The 19,552-nt window shown below is 40.3% G+C and overlaps 1 protein-coding gene across 1 annotated transcript in view; it reads right to left on the bottom strand.

The window, feature by feature from the left end:
- kremen1 (kringle containing transmembrane protein 1) overlaps positions 1-19,552 on the bottom strand; it is a 60,658-nt gene that overhangs the window by 23,422 nt on the left and 17,684 nt on the right. Inside the window, exon 2 of the mRNA XM_053653765.1 lies at positions 6,914-7,076. Within this exon, the coding sequence (XP_053509740.1) occupies positions 6,914-7,076 (163 nt within the window). The remainder of the gene's footprint in view (positions 1-6,913; positions 7,077-19,552) is intronic.

Genomic DNA, 19,552 nt, shown 5'->3' with positions numbered 1-19,552 from the left:
ATGAACGCAAAATCCGCAATATTCGGAGGAGCTTGCGATTTTTCAAAATTAACGCAGATGTTGCGCAGACTTGGGACGAGACAGCCAAAGCCCTCTTCGATTCGCGAGACTATTGTAGCTTTTTCTTGTCATGATATGCAACTGTATCGTCACAACCTCACACACACACACACACACTTCAGTAGGTCTTTTCATGACTTCATATCAGTACAGTGAGGGTCAGATGGTGATCATCTTCCTGCTCTTGCCCTCTAATCACCGGCCTGAGGGCAAAAACAATACACACCGACGACAACACAGAGGCCTCTGTCCCCTACCCAAGACCCTGACAGGCTTTGATCACTAAGGCTCAGCCTCTAGTTAGCGCGTGCGCGTGTGTGTGTGTGTGTGTGTGTGTGTGTGTGATGAGTTCAAGCCTGCAGTAAGCAAGTGAAGAGTTTCGAATCCTTTCATGTGTGTAACCGTAAGACCAGTAAAAATGCTGGAAGGGTTAACGGGAACGACGGATCTGCCCTCCACTTCAAACGTATATTAATGGAGAGTAAACGGTGTAAAGGTGTGGCGTAAAGGTGAACGCTGGCCTCCGGGACACGACTGAGTGATATACACACGAAGGAACAGACGGCAGGTTATCACACCATGATCTGAGCTGGTGTGGTTGGGAAAGAGTAAATAAAGTGTGTGTTCATACCTTGAATATGTGTGTGTGTGTGTGTGTGTGTGTATAAGAAAATTACGATTATTTGGATACCGTCAACAGTCAACAAACCATTTACAGAGTGTCATGTAACTGTCGTCAACTTGTTCCAAACATGTCAACAGTTTGTAATTGTTTCATGTTTATTAAACAACAGTGCAGTTCAGTCCTCTGATCTGATTGGCCAGAATTATGGGATAGGATAAACCTTGGACGTTTCGTGTTTGGAGAGTGTTTGAACATGTTCATCATCTTTGCTCAGGGCAAAACTTCAAAACCATAATAAACTGAGTACGCATAATGTCTCAGTTTAGACCGCAGCCGTGGAAAATACAGGATTCTGATTGGCTGTCGGTGATGCTTTCTGTGCACGCGTCCAAGTTTCAGGTTTTAAACAGATCTTTGTTTAGTATTTATGTTTTTGATGATTAATGTGACTTAAAATGTTATTTATTCCTCAGAGTGTTTAGTATTAACGTGTGTGTGTGTGTGTGTTGGCTATTAACATATGCTATTAACATATAAATTAGGACGAGTTGTCAGAATTACGGTCAAAAATAACCAGTTTCATATAGTGAGTAAGCAAATTTAAATGTGCTTTAGGTTAGGGGTGGATGATACGACAATAAATATCACATCGCGATATTTATCACTGTATATGAGGCAGGAAGACATTACTATGACATACTATGATGTATCACAAAACTCTCAGTGTAACAGTAGTGTGGAAAAACTAGCGGCAATGATACATTTATTTAAAAAAAAAATTTTAAATTATCTAAAAAATTATTTCGACCGGAAAATTGTGTAGAAATCTAACTGTAAAAAAAAAAAAAAAAAGAACAAATTTGAAAGATTCAGTACAAAATTTTTCATCAAACAACCGGCTTCTACTCAGGCGCATTTAGTTTTTATAAGATAAATAAATTAATTAAAGTGCACCTATTATGGTTTTAAAACGTGCCTAATTTTGTTTTCAAGCTCTCATACGATGGATTTACGTGCATCCAAAGTCAAAAACACTTTAACGTGCTCATAATTTAAATTGCAGCATTACCTTTTCTCCGCAGTGTCACGAACGACTCGTTAAGTGATCCGTTCTAAATGATTCATTCTAAACGCCTCCTTTCAGAGAGCATACTCTGCTCTGATTGGTCAGATGTCCCAGTCTGTCGTGATCGGTCTACCGCTGTCAGCGAGCAGCCGATGAAGACCAGAGGCGGGGTTTGTTGTTACAAACCTACGTAGGTTAGTACAGGAAGTGAGACTGGAATCACTAACGAGTCGTTTCAGCTGTTCAGAATCGATTCCTTCTTTTGGGAGTCGACAACTCCGTTTCTCGTGCGCTTTGATGTTTTAAACATTGCAGACTTTTTACATTCACAAACCGCTACGTATATAACACACTACATGAAGGGTAATATCTGAAAAATCATAATAGGTGCAAATGCGATAAAAATGATCACAACATCTCAGGAAAAAAGCGTCCTGACATTGCTTTTGTGACGATGTTGACCCGCCCTTGTTTATTATTATTTTTTCTGTTTCACTATCTGTATTCCCCCATTAAACAAAAATAAGGAAAACGCACGACGTGGCTGCTATCGTTATGTAATACGACTGTCGCTATGGTAACAACAATGGTAAGGGCATCTTGCTATCTTGCTCTGTTCTTAGAACTTTTACTCGAAACCTTCACACGCTGTATATAAGTGTATAAAAACTTACTCTTATGGAAAAGCAAAAATATTTAAAAATCTATGTTTAGAAAACATTGAAATATTTGAACTTGACCCTTTTTTAAAAAAAAATGAAAAACACACATTTTGAATCTATTGCGATATAAATAACGTATTTGGTTAGGATTGTGAAAATATTGTCGTTCTTTTCACGTATATTAAAATATATATTTACGATGAAGGGAGACTGATTCACAATCATAACCATACTGGTACCATACTAATGAATGTGTTGAAAATGCATATTATTCCGTTATTTAAACACTGGCCAGGGGGCGTGGCATCATCTTTCACCTCGTGATTTTCTGACATCAGAACGCTTCATTTGTGGTTTTTTCCCCTCTCCTATATCGTAAACCTGATTACTGCCGCGTGCCTGATTTCACCGTTATCAAAAGCTGCACATCTAAACTCCGCCAAGCGATACTTTTCGGCGAGGAGACTAAAAATAAAACAATAAACCACACTAGAAGGTTTACAAGCTTTAAGAATCTTGCATTTCTCTTTCTCTCTCTCCCTCTCTCTCACTCTCTCTCTCTCTTTTCTTTTCTTTCTTAGCATCTCTGGCTAACGTGTTTCGGCGCTGTATCCGAACCGGCCGCTCTGGACTACGTTCAAAAAGCTTTTTTTTTATTTAACAGCCACTTTCCAACTCTTAAAGGTTTATGAAAAACCTTTAAAATTCCAGCACCTGGGGGATTCATAAAGAAAGAAGGAAAAACAAACCCCATGAAATAGCAAAAGTTGTGCGTCAAGTTGTGCGCTGAGAAAAAAAAGAAGAAAAAAAAGCGCGAAACAGTCATTTTACTTCTGTTTGGGTTCAAATGACCTGCGTAAAGTTTTTAAATAAAACAGCTAGTACAACGACAAAAGATTGTTCCGGCATGAAGCTTCGTGTTTCTCGTTTTTTTTTTTTTAAATATCATTTTAACCATCAATTTATCTCATTTTAACAACAAGCTGAAATAACCGTTTATTAAAGTAGAAATGTAACGCTAGTGTCCGTGACATTTCCTCGGTCTCGTATTTACACTCCCACCTCAGCGCGAGACAATATATTTCTTTCTATAATGAATATAATAATATTCACGATATTTTCCTAGAACACCATGACACGGTGGGTTTAATTCGAGGGTTTCGAATGAAACTGCTGAGCTTAACAACGTTCGGGGACGCGTTCATCGATAGGTTTTGTGTAAGACGCTTCTGCACTTTAATTCTCGTGTTAATGAGCGGATGAGCTGAGCCGGTTCTATTAGAGCGGCGAACACACTAATCTCTACGGACTCGGAACAGGACGACTGATAAATACTTCTCTTTCCACGTGTCAAATAAACCTTTATCGCTGCTTTACATTTACGATCTGTAACTCGTTACCGGATTTTCCTCAGAACTCGGACTCACCCTGTCGCTTTTACTCACAGCGCCCGCTTTCGCACGTTTGCATATAGGCAAAGCGAAATCGCTCGATCGGCCGCGTTCTTCCTCCGTCCGAGCGAGACTCGAGAGCGCGCGGTGCTTCAAAACCACGAGTGAAAGCGCTTCACCTTCGATCATAACAAAAACCCGTCGAAACATCAACTTGAAAAGAAAGAAAAAAAAAATACAAACAAACATTTAAACGGTTTTAAACAGTGAAGCATTTGTGGTATTAAAGCGAAGTGATCAGTCACGCCAGGATTCACGCCAGGAAACGAACGCAAAAGCCAAGCAAATGGCGTAATATTCGGAGGCGCTTGCAATTTTTCAAAATGACCGCCGATTTCGTGACGTCATCACGACGTGCTTTCAACCAAAGCCCTCTCTGAATCACGTGCGTCCAACACGAGTACACCTAAAAGGTTTCGTTTACCGACAAACATCACTCCGGGAGACAAAACGATAATAATAATAATAATAATTCCACTGATTGATGAATTTTCTAGAACAGCAGCTCTGACAGTAGCGCAGCTGCAAATCACATGTTCATACTGCATTAACGCACTCATTCTAATACCTTAGCGTTTCTATAGTAACAACTTCCACAAGGACTCGTACGGCGGACGCTCCAGATTTTCTTTCAAAAACAAAACAAAAAAAAGGTGTGTAAACGTTGATATGGCGAAGTTTTCTGAAAGAAGATGTTTATTTAATGTTTATGGAAGGAGTCTCCAGTGTCAGAGGTACTGCTGTGACGTTAAAGCGATTTCTCTACGGACACTTTGACCTCTCTGTGCACTTTATATATACACTCTCTCACAGACATGCTCACTTTGTATCCTGTTCATCACCTGCATCACCTCTCTGTGTGTGTGTGTGTGTGTGTGTGTGTGTGTGTGTGTGGCCTTGGTGAGACGGAACCTTCCAGAGAGAATCCCAGAGTGAACAAAATGAGAGCGCTGCACTTTTGCACGTGGTCCTGGCGCAATCACATGGAGCCAGAGGTCTCCTAAAGATTGTTTTGACACCGAGTCAACACACACACACACACACACACACACACACACAGAGAGAGAGAGTACAGGCTGCATGTGGAGAGTCGACCACGGTGTGTCTTTCTGGGTTTTGTTGTTTCTTGTGTGTTTTTCTCTTCACTTAATCTCAGTGTCGGACTCTGCAATCCCTCTCTCTGTTCACACATCATACAGTCTGCTGGCTACACACATACACACACACTACAGCATTCAGAGAGAGAGAGAGAGAGAGAGAGAGACAGAAATATGGACAGAGACAAAAAGGGAGGGGAAAACAGACAGAAGTGAGGGATAAACAGAGCATGAGGAAGAGACAAATAAAAAGAGTGAGAGACTGATCAAGAAAGATTGCTGTGTAGAGAGACATACAGCCAAGAAACTAGACCAAAAAAACAGGGAAAACCAAATGATGAGTTATAGAGTTAGAGGGGGAAAATGGGGAAAAAAGAAAAGAATGAGAGACAGAAGGAATGAGAAAGAAGGAGACTATAAGAATGAGAGAAAGAGGGGAGAGTAAAAGAGAGTGAGAGCATGAAACATAGAGACGGGCTGAAATTAGAAGAAGAAAAGAAGAAAAAAGTAGAAGAAGAAAAAGAAGAAGAAGAAAAAGAGGAGGAAGAAGAAAAAGATAATAATAAGTAGAAGAAGAAGAAGAAGAAAAGAAGAGGAAGAAAACGAAAATAAGTAGAAAAAGAAGAAGACAAAAAAAGCGGAAGTGGACGAAGAAGAATAGAAGAAGAAGAAGAAAAGAAAGGGAAGAAAAAGATAATAAGTAGAGGAAGTAGAAGAAGAAGAAAAGAAGAAAAATAGAAGAAGAAAATAACAGGAAGTAAAAGAAGAAAAGAAGAAGAAAATAATAAGAAGTAGTAGAAGAAGAAAAAGAAGAAAAGAAGAAGAGACACAGAACGACAGAAAAGAAAACCAGGGATGAGAAAGCGCGAGCCAGAAGGAGTGAGACGTGGAGAGAAAGAGATAGGACAGAAGGAGCGAAAGACTATGAGACAGAGAGACAAATAGAAAGACAGACATACATCCAAGAGGCAAAAAAAGGAGAGAGAAAAGCTGAAAGACAGATATACAGAAAGAGTGGATGAGAGACAGACAGACAGTGAACAAGACAGATACAGAGAAAGAATTAGGATAGAGAGAGAATGCTGAAAGACACAGATGTTGAACAAGGGCAATAAAAACTGAAAAAGCCAAGGAGTGAGAGAGAAACACATGAGGACTTGTGAAGGAAAAGACAGACAGATGGCACGAATGAAAACAAGAAAAACAGGAAAATCGGAGAGACAGAGAGCGAGAGTGACAAGATCTAGCGAAAGAAAACGACAGAAAACAGACAGAAGCACTAGAACGCGGCGACGAAATGAGTGAGCGAGAAAGTGGAGGAGAGAAAAACAGACGGATGGAGTGAAAGATCAAATAAATTAGAGACAGAGGACAAGAAGGTGAAAGAAAAACAGAGAGATGGCATGAAAGACAAAGAGAGAGAGAGAGAGAGAGAGAGAGGGAGAGAGAGGACAAGGGGAAAGAAACCGATGCAAAAATAACTGACAGTGAAAGACAGACAGAAAGATGGAGAGAGAGAATGAAAAGAATGAAAGACAGAAAGCGAGAGATTTCCCAAGATTGAATTAAATAAAAATAAAGAAATAAATCAATTAATCAGGAGAGAATGAACCGGAACACTGCGTGACGCAGCCTCAGTAACAGCCCTGCTGATAAAAACAATAGAAACCATCACCGAAATTCTAATGGTTTCCACTACAAATACCATTACAAACCATCCCCTAACCATTAAAACCATTACCACTATTGGTCCCTAATGATATCCACTAGACATAAAATGCCACCAATGGAATGCAACAAATTACCACTAGAGACCCACAGGGACCATTACAATTTCCATTAAAAACCAATACAACTCCCATTATAACCATTAAAACCATTACAAATTCTATGACGGTTTCTATTGGGTTTTTTGTTGGGTTTTTTTTCCAGCAGGGAGATGTAACACTGACCTGCAGAAGTTGTGAGCTCCCAGTCCTCCTTCTCCGTTCGGATATTTCAGCGTGTTGTACGGATGCTGGAAGGTTTCGTTCCAAAAAAGACACGGCTTCCCTCCGTGTAAACTCGTCTGGTTCTGCCGACCTCGGTAGTCCTCGCCGTTCACCGTGTAGCATTCTACAACACACAAACACACACACACACACACATTTAAATATTTATATACAGCGCATATGCCAGTCATTCTGTTCAAATGCGACCTAATTACGAAAAATATAAACGTCTCGATAGTCATATTTTACTCTACAGCACCTAGCAAGACCTTTTGCTGAGCAGCTTAGCCTCACGTAGGACATGTGTTCATTTTTAAAAACATCCTTTCAAAAAAGCAGTTAGCAACGTATGCTAATATGCTCATATTATGTAAAAGTATGTATACATGGGCAAATTTACTTAGCGAGGCCTCTTTGCTAACTGTGCTAAGAATGACCTGCATGCTTACTTCTTTTTCTGTCTAGACACAAGCTCTACTTACAAAAAAAAAATACTTTCAGCTCTTCATATTTACACTGCTGCTAGCAGTTAGCGGGACCTAACTAGCCGAGTAAGCGAATATTTTGCACTGTATTTAATTTCCCGCGTTAGCAATTAATATCTAACGATCTTTTGCTAAGTAGCGTAGCAATTTCATCGCATTTTCTATGCGAGCCAGAAAATATTACACCTCGAAACGTTCATATTTAGGATCATGTTCATATTCTGTAACAAGCGTAGTAGCAGTCGGAAGGTGCTGAACTTGCTAAGTATGCTAGCGTGTTGGTGTTTATTTCCCGTTTTAGCAAATCATCACTACAAATGGCAAACGTTTGGATAAAACGGAGAAATGATGCATATAGTCATATGTACGTGGTTCGGTTTATAGTCTGCAAAGAGTACAGAGGCTACAACAGTCTCTAGAGTTTACACAGAGTGGTGTGTGTGTGAAACACCTGGTTGATGAGAGAGATATGATCAGAGGAGAATGACCAGACTGGTCTGAGCTGACAGGAAGTCTATCGTAACTCCAATAAGCACAAATGTACAACCGTGGTGAGCAGAAAAGCATCTCAGGATGCACAACACGTCAAAACTTAAGGTGGATGTCCTCCAAGAGCAGAAGACCACACCGGGTTCCACCCCTGTCGGTCAAGAACAGGAGTCTGAGACTATCTGAGATCTTTTTCCAGTCTTTAACTGTCCAGTTTGGGTGAGTCTGTGCCCATGATAGCCTCAGACTCTTGTTCTTGGAGTTTTTTTTTGCATTGCGCTGAGGCCATATGATTGGCTGAGGAGATAGCTGCATGAATGTGCAGGTGTTCCTAATAAAGTGGATGGTGAGGGTATAGCTGTTTATATCTGTTCGTGCGCTCCGAAGAAGCTTCACCTAGCATGACCCGCTTTCTAAGCGTGTTAGCATTAACATTTAACCTCGTTTTCTGCCTTAGCCATTCATCACAAACAGTGGCGGTTGTACAAATAAAATATCATTATGTGAAATGCCTCGAGGGGGATTGGCTGAGGGTGGTAAGTTTCCATTTGTGTAACCAGATTTGAGCTGCTTGCGCAAATGAATCGAGCTACGTTACCGCTGTTATTCCGCTTGTGTTAGCGTGCTAGTCTGACGCTGTGCCGTGAGTCATCGCGGAGGGCATGGAGCTAGCGGACGGAGGGTGAATCAGATATAAATAAGATTTCAGAAATTACATTAGGACGTTTTTGTCCATCTGCGTGTCTGCACTCTTGTGAGGCGAGATGAATGAGGATTGCAGCTATTAATCTTCCACGAGATATTAAAAAAAAAAAAAACCCCTTTATGAAGTGGTGTAGAAGGAACGAAACGAGATCGTGCACGGCCACCCTGTGAGCAACCACCGTAACCTTTTCGCGAAAAGCTGAGGAGAAATGAGAGGCCTCGTTCTGAGTCAAAACAAACAATAAGGTAATTGTTCCTTCAAAGCGTGGACTCTGTAAACGTGAAGACTTCAAAGCACGTCATTTAGACTTCTGCTCCGAGTGAAGGAGCTGGAATGTGGTGCGTTAGCGTCTTCCAAACCGTCCGGCGTCTTTCGCAATTATTAGACAATTCCCTTTCAGGTTCGTGAGTCTCAGTAATCAGGCAGAAAAATCATAAGAAAAGGTGTGGTGATAATGATGGTATCTGAAATGATTATCATTATGCCTTAATTATTTAAACTATTAAATGATTATCCTTTTTCCCCCATTTTAAGCAGATATTTGTCATCAAAGATTAAATGATTCAATTTAAAAAAATGGGCTGGGGGGGGGAGGGGTGTGATTTTGATCATTAAAAAAACAAATACATATTTAACAGTTTGAATGGATATAAATTTTCCCCCGAATGATATATTTTCACCTCTTTATTTCCAAAAATAACCATGTTCTCTTGGATCAGTACAAGTATTACATATAAAATGCCTTTAAAATAGATTTGTGTGGAGAGTATGTCTTTATTTTTGTTTAAAGAATAACCTCCCCAGTGACTTCCTCCTATATATATATATATATATATATATATTTTTTTTTTTATTGTTGACGAAATAATAAAATAATAAAAATCCAACCAATAAAAATGTCTGTAAGTTTGTCAAGACATCTGTTAATATCCTGTGTTGGGGTGAAAACTCATGTGATGGGCTGGATTACAACAACATGGTGTGTAATAATGGGACATTTGTCACACCAGTGCTGGAATCCACTTCCCAGAACACATCACGGCCTACAAACATGGCCGCCACGGACTACAATCCCCAGAACGATACTCCACTGGCATGTACGCTCGCATTAATGCTAACTCGCACCATATATATACGTACAGACTCTCACCAAGACTCTTTGTGAAGTATCACTCACGTATACATTTACCTGAAATACCAAGTCTTGCATATTATGTCTCGCTGTTCTGGCTTTTGATCTAGCTTTGTTCGTACGTTTTTGGATTTTGGATTTGCCAGATTAGACTGGCAACCTCTAAAAAATCCTGAACATTTTTGACGAAAGATTAACTTGGACCAGAATGATGGGAACAGAAGAGTATGGAGAAGGAAAGGAAAGGCGCATGTTCCAAAGCATACCACATCATCTGTCAAACATGGTGGAGGAAGTGTTACGGTATACTGGTGTATTTGATTCACAGTTTCCTGCTGTATTTGATTCATAGTTTCCTGCTGTATTCGATTCACAGTTTCCTGCTGTATTTGATTAATAGTTTCCTGCTGTATTCGATTCACAGTATCCTGCTGTATTTGATTCATAGTTTCATGCTGTATTTGATTCACAGTATCCTGCTGTATTTGATTCACAGTATCCTGCTGTATTTGATTCACAGTATCCTGCTGTATTTGATTCACAGTATCATGCTGTATTTGATTCACAGTATCATGCTGTATTTGATTCACAGTATCCTGCTGTATTTGATTCACAGTATCATGCTGTATTTGATTCACAGTATCCTGCTGTATCCGATTCACAGTATCCTGCTGTATATGATTCACAGTATCCTGCTGTATTTGATTCATACTTTCATGCTGTATTTGATTCACAGTATCCTGCTGTATTTGATTCATAGTATCCTGCTGTATTTGATTCACAGTATCATGCTGTATTTGATTCATAATAGCATGCTGTATTTGATTCATAGTACCATGCTGTTTTTGATTCATAGTGTCACGCTGTATTCGATTCACAGTATCCTGCTTTATTCGATTCATAGTATCATGCTGTATTTGATTCATAGTATCATGCTGTATTTGATTCTCAGTATCATGCCTGAGAAGTGTTTATCAGATGAATACATGTTATCCGTCTCATTAAATATAATAATCTTACATGGCACACCATTCATGGAATGACTCAAAACTGTATTATCTGGTTGTGCGGTTTTCCGTTCCTCACCTACCAACCCCTTTGAGTGGCCAGATCAGGAAATTTCACCCCGTCATTAAAGTCATTATTCAGTCACGGCTTTTAGCTTCCACCTATTCACCTGTCAATCTGCAAACTGACAAATGAAAATGACACAGACATGTCAAAAGGCCTTTGAGGAGATATAATTAAAGCCCAGAGTGTGCCAGAGCGGTGCTCACCTTTGAACAAACCCTGCTATCGAGAACACAAGAAGGAAAGTGCAAGAATGCAACATCATTTAGTTATAACCGCCAATGATTTAGACTCGTCTCTGTATATTTACCCACACTCATTTTTATTGTCAGTGATATTTAGCTTAATTTTAGGGAAAATCCATGCAATTTTTTAACACCATACATGACATCCCTGCTGAAAAAAAAACAATAGAAAACCTGACAGCATGTGTATGCGTAATGGTTTAAATGGTTATAATGGGAATTGTATTGATTTTAATGGAAACTATAATAGTCCCTGTGGGTCCCTACTGGTAATTTGTTGCTTTCTATTGGTGACATGTTATGTTTAGCGGATACCATTAAGGATAAATAATGGTAATGCTTTTAATGGTTAGCTGATGGCTTGTAATGGTATTCGTAGTGGAAACCATTAGAACGTCTGTGATGGTTTCTATTGTTTTTTCAGCACGGATGTATTCAAAGACATTTTTCTACATTAACGTGTCACTGGGCCAACAATGTTTAGAAAAACACACAGCTATAGATTTCAACAAAACTCTATTTACTAATATAGCAAATAACACGCGCTAATGTGCAAGGTCATGGTAGAAAACAATATGTAAATTTGAGAAACTAAAACCTTCTCACAAGCATTCTCCAGCATATCGGCAATTAAAGACGTGAGGATATGCAAAACGATGTTAATGAGGTATATGTAAAGGAAACGTTTTCAAAGGCTCGGTTTAACGTCGCATTGTGTGATGAACATCGAATATGAAACTGGAATATTAAGTCGTCATTTTAAGAAACTTTCTAATCATTACGTGACGGCGAGGCATGAATCTGAAAAGCTTTTACCTTATTAACCTCTAATGAATGTGTCACTTTGTGTTCAACAGGCGTAAATGGACTTGCGCACGTTTAATACCTGCTTTTCAGTAGTACTAATCCGCACATGCAATTACCATTCCAGAAAGGAACATCAAGTGCAAAACTGATCCATTTGGCACTGACTCCACCCTGTTTTTCACACCTTCTGGTATACACATGCTTAACCGGTAAACATACACACTATTGCTATTTCGCTCATTCGAAAGACGCAAGCCTCCTTAGACCCTGCTAGTAAATCAGGTTACGTGTGTTTTCCAAATGCGCTCAAGTCCGCACATCTTTCATGCGCTGAGTTCTTAAACATTAAAATGCGGATTTTTCACCTTTGAATATGTAAATACTATGAACATTTGAATAGTACCTGAACAGCGCGACTGACCTACAGAAGTCTGGACGTTTGTTGTTGTTTTTTTTAAATTCTGTCATTTCCCTTATTTTAACTTTGCAAATGAGAAACAGTCTGTTTTCCTGTGATAGATAAAAAGAAGAGGAGTAAATGAGGAGTAAACTCACTGTCTTTTTTTGGGGTGGGGGGTGGGGGGGTGATGAAGATTTTAATGAAAAGCCCCTGCGCTGTTGTAACATGACAGCAGCTTGCTTTCTGTAATTATAATTACCATAGTCGAGAAAGCTGTTCTGATAATTAATCGACGCTTGGCACGGTAGCCGGTATATTAGTTTACGTTTCGAAGGGTCTGGTTTGAAAAATTGCTGATTACCGCAGATGTGTTGAGAAACATTGCGTAACCTAGATTCACACCAGCGAGCAACAGCCGAACTGTAATTTGTTATAGAGGTATGCAAATCCGAGGCATAATCGACCAGTCAAATTGAGATATTCACAATTTTATGCAAATTAGTTAACATGATGTGAACCGGGTGCAGTAAACTGCCTCAGACCAATGGTATGCTGCAGGTTGCACATCGCATGACCTCGGGTTTCATCAGCTTGCAAAAATAGCGCTTGTCTAAAGGAAATTATTACGTAACCCGAATCATTTAGCTACAACCGATTCTTATAACGCAGGGTTAGCGGACATTAACTGCTAGATTAAGGACTTGTGGATCGTAAAGCTCTGCTAGGTGGCTCTATTATTCTGCAAAGTTCTGCAAAAAGTCCTCATGCAAGCTGGGAAACATTTCGAGGCCTGGGACTCAGAAGCGCTCCATGAGTCATACCGCATGTCCTCTGGAGTAATTACCATATTCTTTTTGTAATCTCCGGCCAAGCCACAAGGCGAGCGGGGAGGATGCCCTTCGGAGCCGCTCGCATTAAGAGTCCTGCGCACGAAGGAGAATAAAGGCGGAAAGAAAGCGGAATGGCAAGAAGAGGAAGAACAACTGTGACTTTGAGAACACTCCGTGTGGGTACGGAGATTGGTACCACTCAGCCATCTTGCTTCTGTGGCTAACCTCTCTGAAAAAGCTTTCTCAGACTGACTGGACTGAAATAAGCAGGGCTCAAGGAAAGGGTAGTAATTAGCAGCAGTTTGGTTTGATGTGGTCGAGAGGCACCATTACTCTGCGGCGACCAGGGGAAGCAGGAATAAGAGGAACGAGATAAGAAGGTCCGTCCATGATGAATAGGGAGTTAAAAACCGACATCGTTCAAAGCGCTGCTGTTTTGGGACAAGAACTCACAAGTTGCATGCGCCGGAGTGAGTTTAAGGCCGGGGAGAAGAAGGTGATGGCTTCCATTCCAGTTGCAGAACCACCATCTCGCTCTGTCACGAAGCAACTGCTTCCCCTGTATCGCCATGTGACGTCTTTGTTGTGGTTGGATTACAGACTTTGATGGGAAACAGAGCTCTGACCGCATTAAAGGTCGAAGTGGGGGAAAAAAAAAAGCTATAAAACACGACCACTTATGGAAAAAAAGAAGAAGCCCAGAATGACAAGGAAGACAGGGAGACCCAGCGCAGGCCTTATAGTCAAAAACAAGAGGGTCCTAAGAGCACTCCTCAAACGTGAAGGGTTGATCACCCTGTTATTATGTTTGCAAGGATTTGAAGCTAATTGCTTGCACATTGAGCATCCAGATGCTGTCGTATCTGCGTAAGAGACAGAGAAAGGGGTGCAAAAAAAAAAAGAAGAAAAAAAAAAAGAGCAGCTTCACGGTTAGGTGATCGATATCAAAATAAACAAGAAACAAAGGCATCCCCTCCAGCAGGGAACGCAGGTCATGCCATCTTGTGTTTACCCAAAAAAACTGCTTTGAGATGGGATGAGATTGAGTTACACGCATGCTGACGTTCATGTGAACACTCGTGCGGACAGATGTGCCATAAATAACACAACTGAGTTCCTAGAAAATGGACTCTGAGGCCAGAGTAGAGGTGCTACATGCTAATCCAGGCTTTGCGTGGTCGTTAGCATGGCTGTTGCCTTAGATGTTATATAAAGAGGACACCGAGTCTAGACGCTGTTGGTGAGAGTTTAAAACTATAAAACTCAAACTGATGAGTTCACATTCATTTTCAAATCCAAGCACTTCATTCTAGAGTCAGGAAAGAGGTACAAACCCAGCGTCCCCAGTGGTTTCAGTTTAAAAACAAACTTGGTAATATGTCCTCACCATTTCTGCAGCAACTGTAAGCTCGCTACTGTTAGGTACCTAAGTATTAAAGTTCCCTAGCATGCTAGGTACATTTTTTATTTTTTTTTTTAGTATTTATTTCAATCTAGTTTATATACAAGTTGGCAGACATTGTTGTAAATGATATTGTGTAACTAAACTCATAGCAAACCTACTAGCAAGCTAGCAAATATTACGTAGCCGAAGCTACTGTGGTAACATCAAGTTTATGAGTAGTTGATCAGATTTAAGTACACCCTTGTTAACGCAGGGACAGCTAAGTCTCATCGACGGCAGGATGTAAAGTTTTAAAGTGGCGCTACATGCTAATCCAGGTTTTGCAGTGGCTGTTTATGTGATCGTTAGCGCGCATACCACGTTTCTAATTCTAATTTCATTTGCACATCAAACCAGTACTTCCTTGAAGATGTTTCTGTAAAGAACGTCTGAAGCAGAACATCGCAGGAGATGCTAATGATAAAAGGTCTGACGAAGGGACCGAGGTAAATCGACCGAATCGTGTCTACTTTCTTAGGGTTGGTTGGTGGCATTTCAAAACAGCAAGAGCAGGAAATACGTGATTTACTCCCCTTAACTGGATATGACAATTTGTAGCACTCTCACCTGAACACATCCTTGTGGTTTTGATGGCACTGAGGCATGGCTTGAAAGAACGGTTCACCGAAAAGAAAAAGAAAAAAACAAACCAACATAGTTTTTTTTTGTGTGTGTGAAATGTTGCTGATCAGTTAAGACATGTTTGGTGTACTAGTTTTGCTTCTAGAGCCACATTTGTAATGTACTGTACCATACAAATAGGGAAGTGGTAGCTAAACGGTTAAGATGTTGGACTTCTGGTCGAAAGGTTGCGAGTTCTGCCAAGATGCCACTGTTGGGCCCTTGAGCAAGGCCCTTAACCCTCAACTGCTCAGTTGTATAAATGAGATAATTCTAGGTCGCTCTGGATAAGTGCGTCTGCCAAATGCTGTAATGTATTGTAAATAATGAAAGCCTATTATCACCCTAAACCGCCGTTAAAATGCGTCCAAATCATTTGTTAAGCTACATTATAAAGCACAGGAAATAATCGGGCTGTTCCAGCAGCTGTGGCTGAGAGGGGAAGCGTGAGACAACGCTAGTAGAACAAATTATTCCGTTTTCGATGTGAGAAATCTCATGCCAAACCATTCCCTCAACTCCAGAACCACATCAAACTTTGACACACTCATCCAGCATTCAGCCCATCAGTCCCTGGAGGAAGTTCCTTCCACACGAGGGAAGACAAACTGACGCTGTTTAAGCATAAATGTTGGGTCGATGAACAATACTGTAAGTTAAAGACACGGTTTGAAGAGATTATTCCTACAAACGGTGATCCTTTCAAGGTTTAATAAATCCGAACCGTCATTTGGGACCACTTTTGTGTTCTAAATTCGGTATTCCCCGACAAAAACCTGAGCCAAGCCGAAGGAAAAAAAAAACAAAAAACATAATTACCCCTGTTCCTGTCTCATTTTCTTGGACTCCTACCCCAGCTTGAGCAGCGTATCACATTTACCTCAAGCTAATACCCACTTACTCTAGTCTAAGAATAGCGGCACGGCTAACCACGCCAGCCACAGACCCGGGCTTCCTGTAGAAGGCGTAACTCCGGGTTTATCCAAACACACAGGCTGACCATCAAAAGAGAAACCGTAAAAGCTGGTCTCGCCTCAGTGTAAAACTCCAACACACGAAGCGGTCGCTGGCCCATTGGCGTTTTCACCTCTTGACTCTCCTCCATCCCACTTTCTCTCCCGCTCTCTTCCGCTTCTCGTTCATGCGGCGCTTTTCATGGAGAGAGACCAAAATGGCCATTTAGCCAAAGTGTGCTGCCAGAAGCCTGCTTCTTTGATGTGTAATTTATATATATATATATATATATATATATATATATATATATATATATATATATATATAAAAGAAGTAAAAAGGCCTGCAGCCACCAGTGTTGGATATATATAATTGTTTACAACCTTTCTTTAATGGCTTACAATATGATCATAGTTTCCCAAAAAAAAACAACAAAGAAAAACACCACAATGAAGGAAAATTAGAAAAACATTTAACCAAGTAATCGACCAACCAACCAAACAAACAAATAAATATTTATGTCTGTATATATTTATTTCTACATATACACTTTTACACATTTTTTCCATCCATGGTTGGAGGTTGGGCATACATGAAATATATTTATATTAAAAGATAGTTTACAAAAAAATTCACATTAAAATGAAATTATTTACCTATACCTAGTGGTAAATAAAAGTGGGGGAAAAAATCAAGAAGGATATATATTCAAGTTTATGTTTATTTATTTGTTTGTCTGGTTATGCATTTGATCTATCTATTATCTATCTATTATCTATCTATCTATCTCTCTATCTATCTATCTCTCTATCTATCTAGCTACCATCCAGTCCTAAAATGTTGTTTTTGGTTTCACTTAAAAACGTAAGATTTCCTAAGAAATGCTGTCAAGTTACCTCATGTTAGCCAGCTAGCTAGTGTTAGCAGTGTCTGTTTGCTCATTCTTTCTAGCTGGCTAGCATTAGTAGTGAACACTGTATGTATCAATGAATTTGATTTAAAAATCCATTCACAAAATCAAAACACTTTGTCTTATTTCAGGAAGCAAATTTGCATTAGCAGCGATTATTAAACATTTCTGAATATAACAAAAATCTTCTCAGAAATCCTGTCAGGTTAGCCTATTTTAGCTAATTAGCTAGCTCAAGTAGTTAGCATTTTGACCATTTACGACTAAGAATCCTTCCAGGAATCCTGTCAGATCATGCCAGCTATAGTTAGCATTAGCAGTGAAGATCTTTTTTTTTTTATTTAAACACCTGACTACATTATATATATGTAGACAATTATAGACAATTATAGACATTTCTCTTGGAAATCCTGTCAGGTTTTCTCATGTTATTTCTCTGGCTGGCGTTAACAGTGAACGTTTGTGAATATGAACAAAGAATCCTCTCGGAAATCCTGTCAAAGTTAGTGTTACGTTAGTGCATGTTAGCCAGCTAGCAGTGAAGATTATTAACCTTTATGACTATGATTAAAAATCCTCTCAGGAATTCCATCACTGAGCTCCTGTGTTAGCCTGCTAGCTAGCATTTGCGGTGTAAATTATAAACATAGCTAACATGGGCTAACCAGACAGGATTTTTGAGAGGATTTTAGCACTTGTCCACGGTAAATAAATAAATAAATAAAAAGTCCTGTCAGAAATGTTATGTTCTTCTAATTTTTGTCAAAAATCAAGGATGATGTTCTAAAAGTAAGAGTGGTGCTGTGTATGTTGAATAACCGCTTGTAAATTCTTAAAAACAAACAGATGTAGTTATATTTGAATGTTTTATGTTGGTTTTTCTGATGTTTCTAATATTTTGAATGGGAAACCTGAAGCGTTTTGGCTCGTGTCACACACTAAGATGATTTCATGCTTCAAATTCAAGCGTAGAAGGACGCAGCTACAGCCAGAGCCACAGAGCCCATCAGGCACGGCTTCAGAAGCCCGGGTTCAAAAAGCTCGTTTTCAGATTGCACTACGGTTCCGAGGCCTGCGGGATTTTCTTTTTTATTGTGGTTCTGTGAGTCTGGAAAGCGTGATTAAAGCATCGCACCGCGAGAGATGAGCTCTGGGAGGTTACGAGGTTAAATAAATAGCACGCTAATCACAGGCTAGTGCTACACACACCACTAAACTCACTCAAACCGGCTGTGACGGGAGGGTAAACAACAGAGAACATGCTGAGCGGAGGACAAGAGAGGAGAGGAGAAGAGAAGAGAGGAGGAAAGGAGAGCAGAGATAAAGAGAGGAGAGGAGAGATGAAGCAAGGAAAGGACAGGCGAGATGAGGAGAGGAGAGATGAAGAGAGGAGGGGAGATATGAGGAAAGGAGAGATAATGTAAGCAGAGGAGAGGATAGATGAAGAGAGGAGAAGAGAGAAGAGAAGAAGAAGGGAGAGATTAAGAGAGGAGAGGAGAGATGAGAGGACAGGAGAGGAGAGATAAAGAAAGGAGAGGTGAGGGGAGATAAAGAGAGGAGAAGAGAGATGAAGAGAGAAGAGAGGAGAGATGAAGAGAGAAGAGGAGAGGAGTGGAGAGATGAAGAGAGGAGAGATAAGGAGAGGAGAGGAAAGATGAAGAGAGGAGAGATAAGAGGAGTGGAGAGATAAGAAGAGGAGAGGAGAGATGAAGAGAGGAGAGATAAGGAGAGGAGTGGAGAGATGAGAGGAGACATAAGGAGAGGAGTGGAGAGATGAAGAGTGGAGAAGAGAGATGAAGAGCAGAGAGGAGAGATGAAGAGTGGAGAGGAGAGATAAAGAGAGGAGAGATGAAGGGAGGAGAGATGAAGGGAGGAGAGGACAGATGAAGAGCGGAGGGGAGAGATAAAGAGAGGAGTGGAGAGATGAGGAGAGGAGTGGAGAGACGAAGAGCAGAGAGGAGAGATAAAGACAGGACAGGACAGATGAAGAGAGGACAGGAGAAGAGAGATGAGGAGAGGAGAGATGAACTGAGGAGACATGTAGAGAGGACAGGAGAGGTGAGGAGAGGAGAGGGAGGGATGATAAAAGAGATAAATGATGACAGCAGAAAAGAGGAGATAAAGATAAAAAGATACAGAGAGGAGATAAAAAGGATAGAATAGACTAGCGAGAGGAAAAAGAGGAGATCAAAGACAAAAGTAGAGGACCTGTCACTCTCCTGATTCCCTCTTTAAGTGCACTTCTTCTCCCCTCAGTGAAGTAACACTCGCTGTGATTTACATTTCCTTTGTCATGGTTGGGGTCAAGAAGCCAAACCATATAAAAATAACAGCAGAACAAAGATAGGTCACGCCCACCAGGAGTCACGTTTAATGTCCAAATGTGCTCCAGAGAGACCAAACAAGCCTGCATACACACACTGAGGAAATCTGATAGGTCTGAGAAACGTGTGTGTGTGTGTGTGTGTGTGTGTGTATGTGTGTGTGTGTAAGGGTTATGTATGCT

Source organism: Ictalurus furcatus, chromosome 22 (assembly GCF_023375685.1).
Source record: "Ictalurus furcatus strain D&B chromosome 22, Billie_1.0, whole genome shotgun sequence".
Lineage (NCBI taxonomy): Eukaryota > Metazoa > Chordata > Actinopteri > Siluriformes > Ictaluridae > Ictalurus > Ictalurus furcatus.
This window is presented reverse-complemented; position numbering and strand designations above follow the sequence as displayed.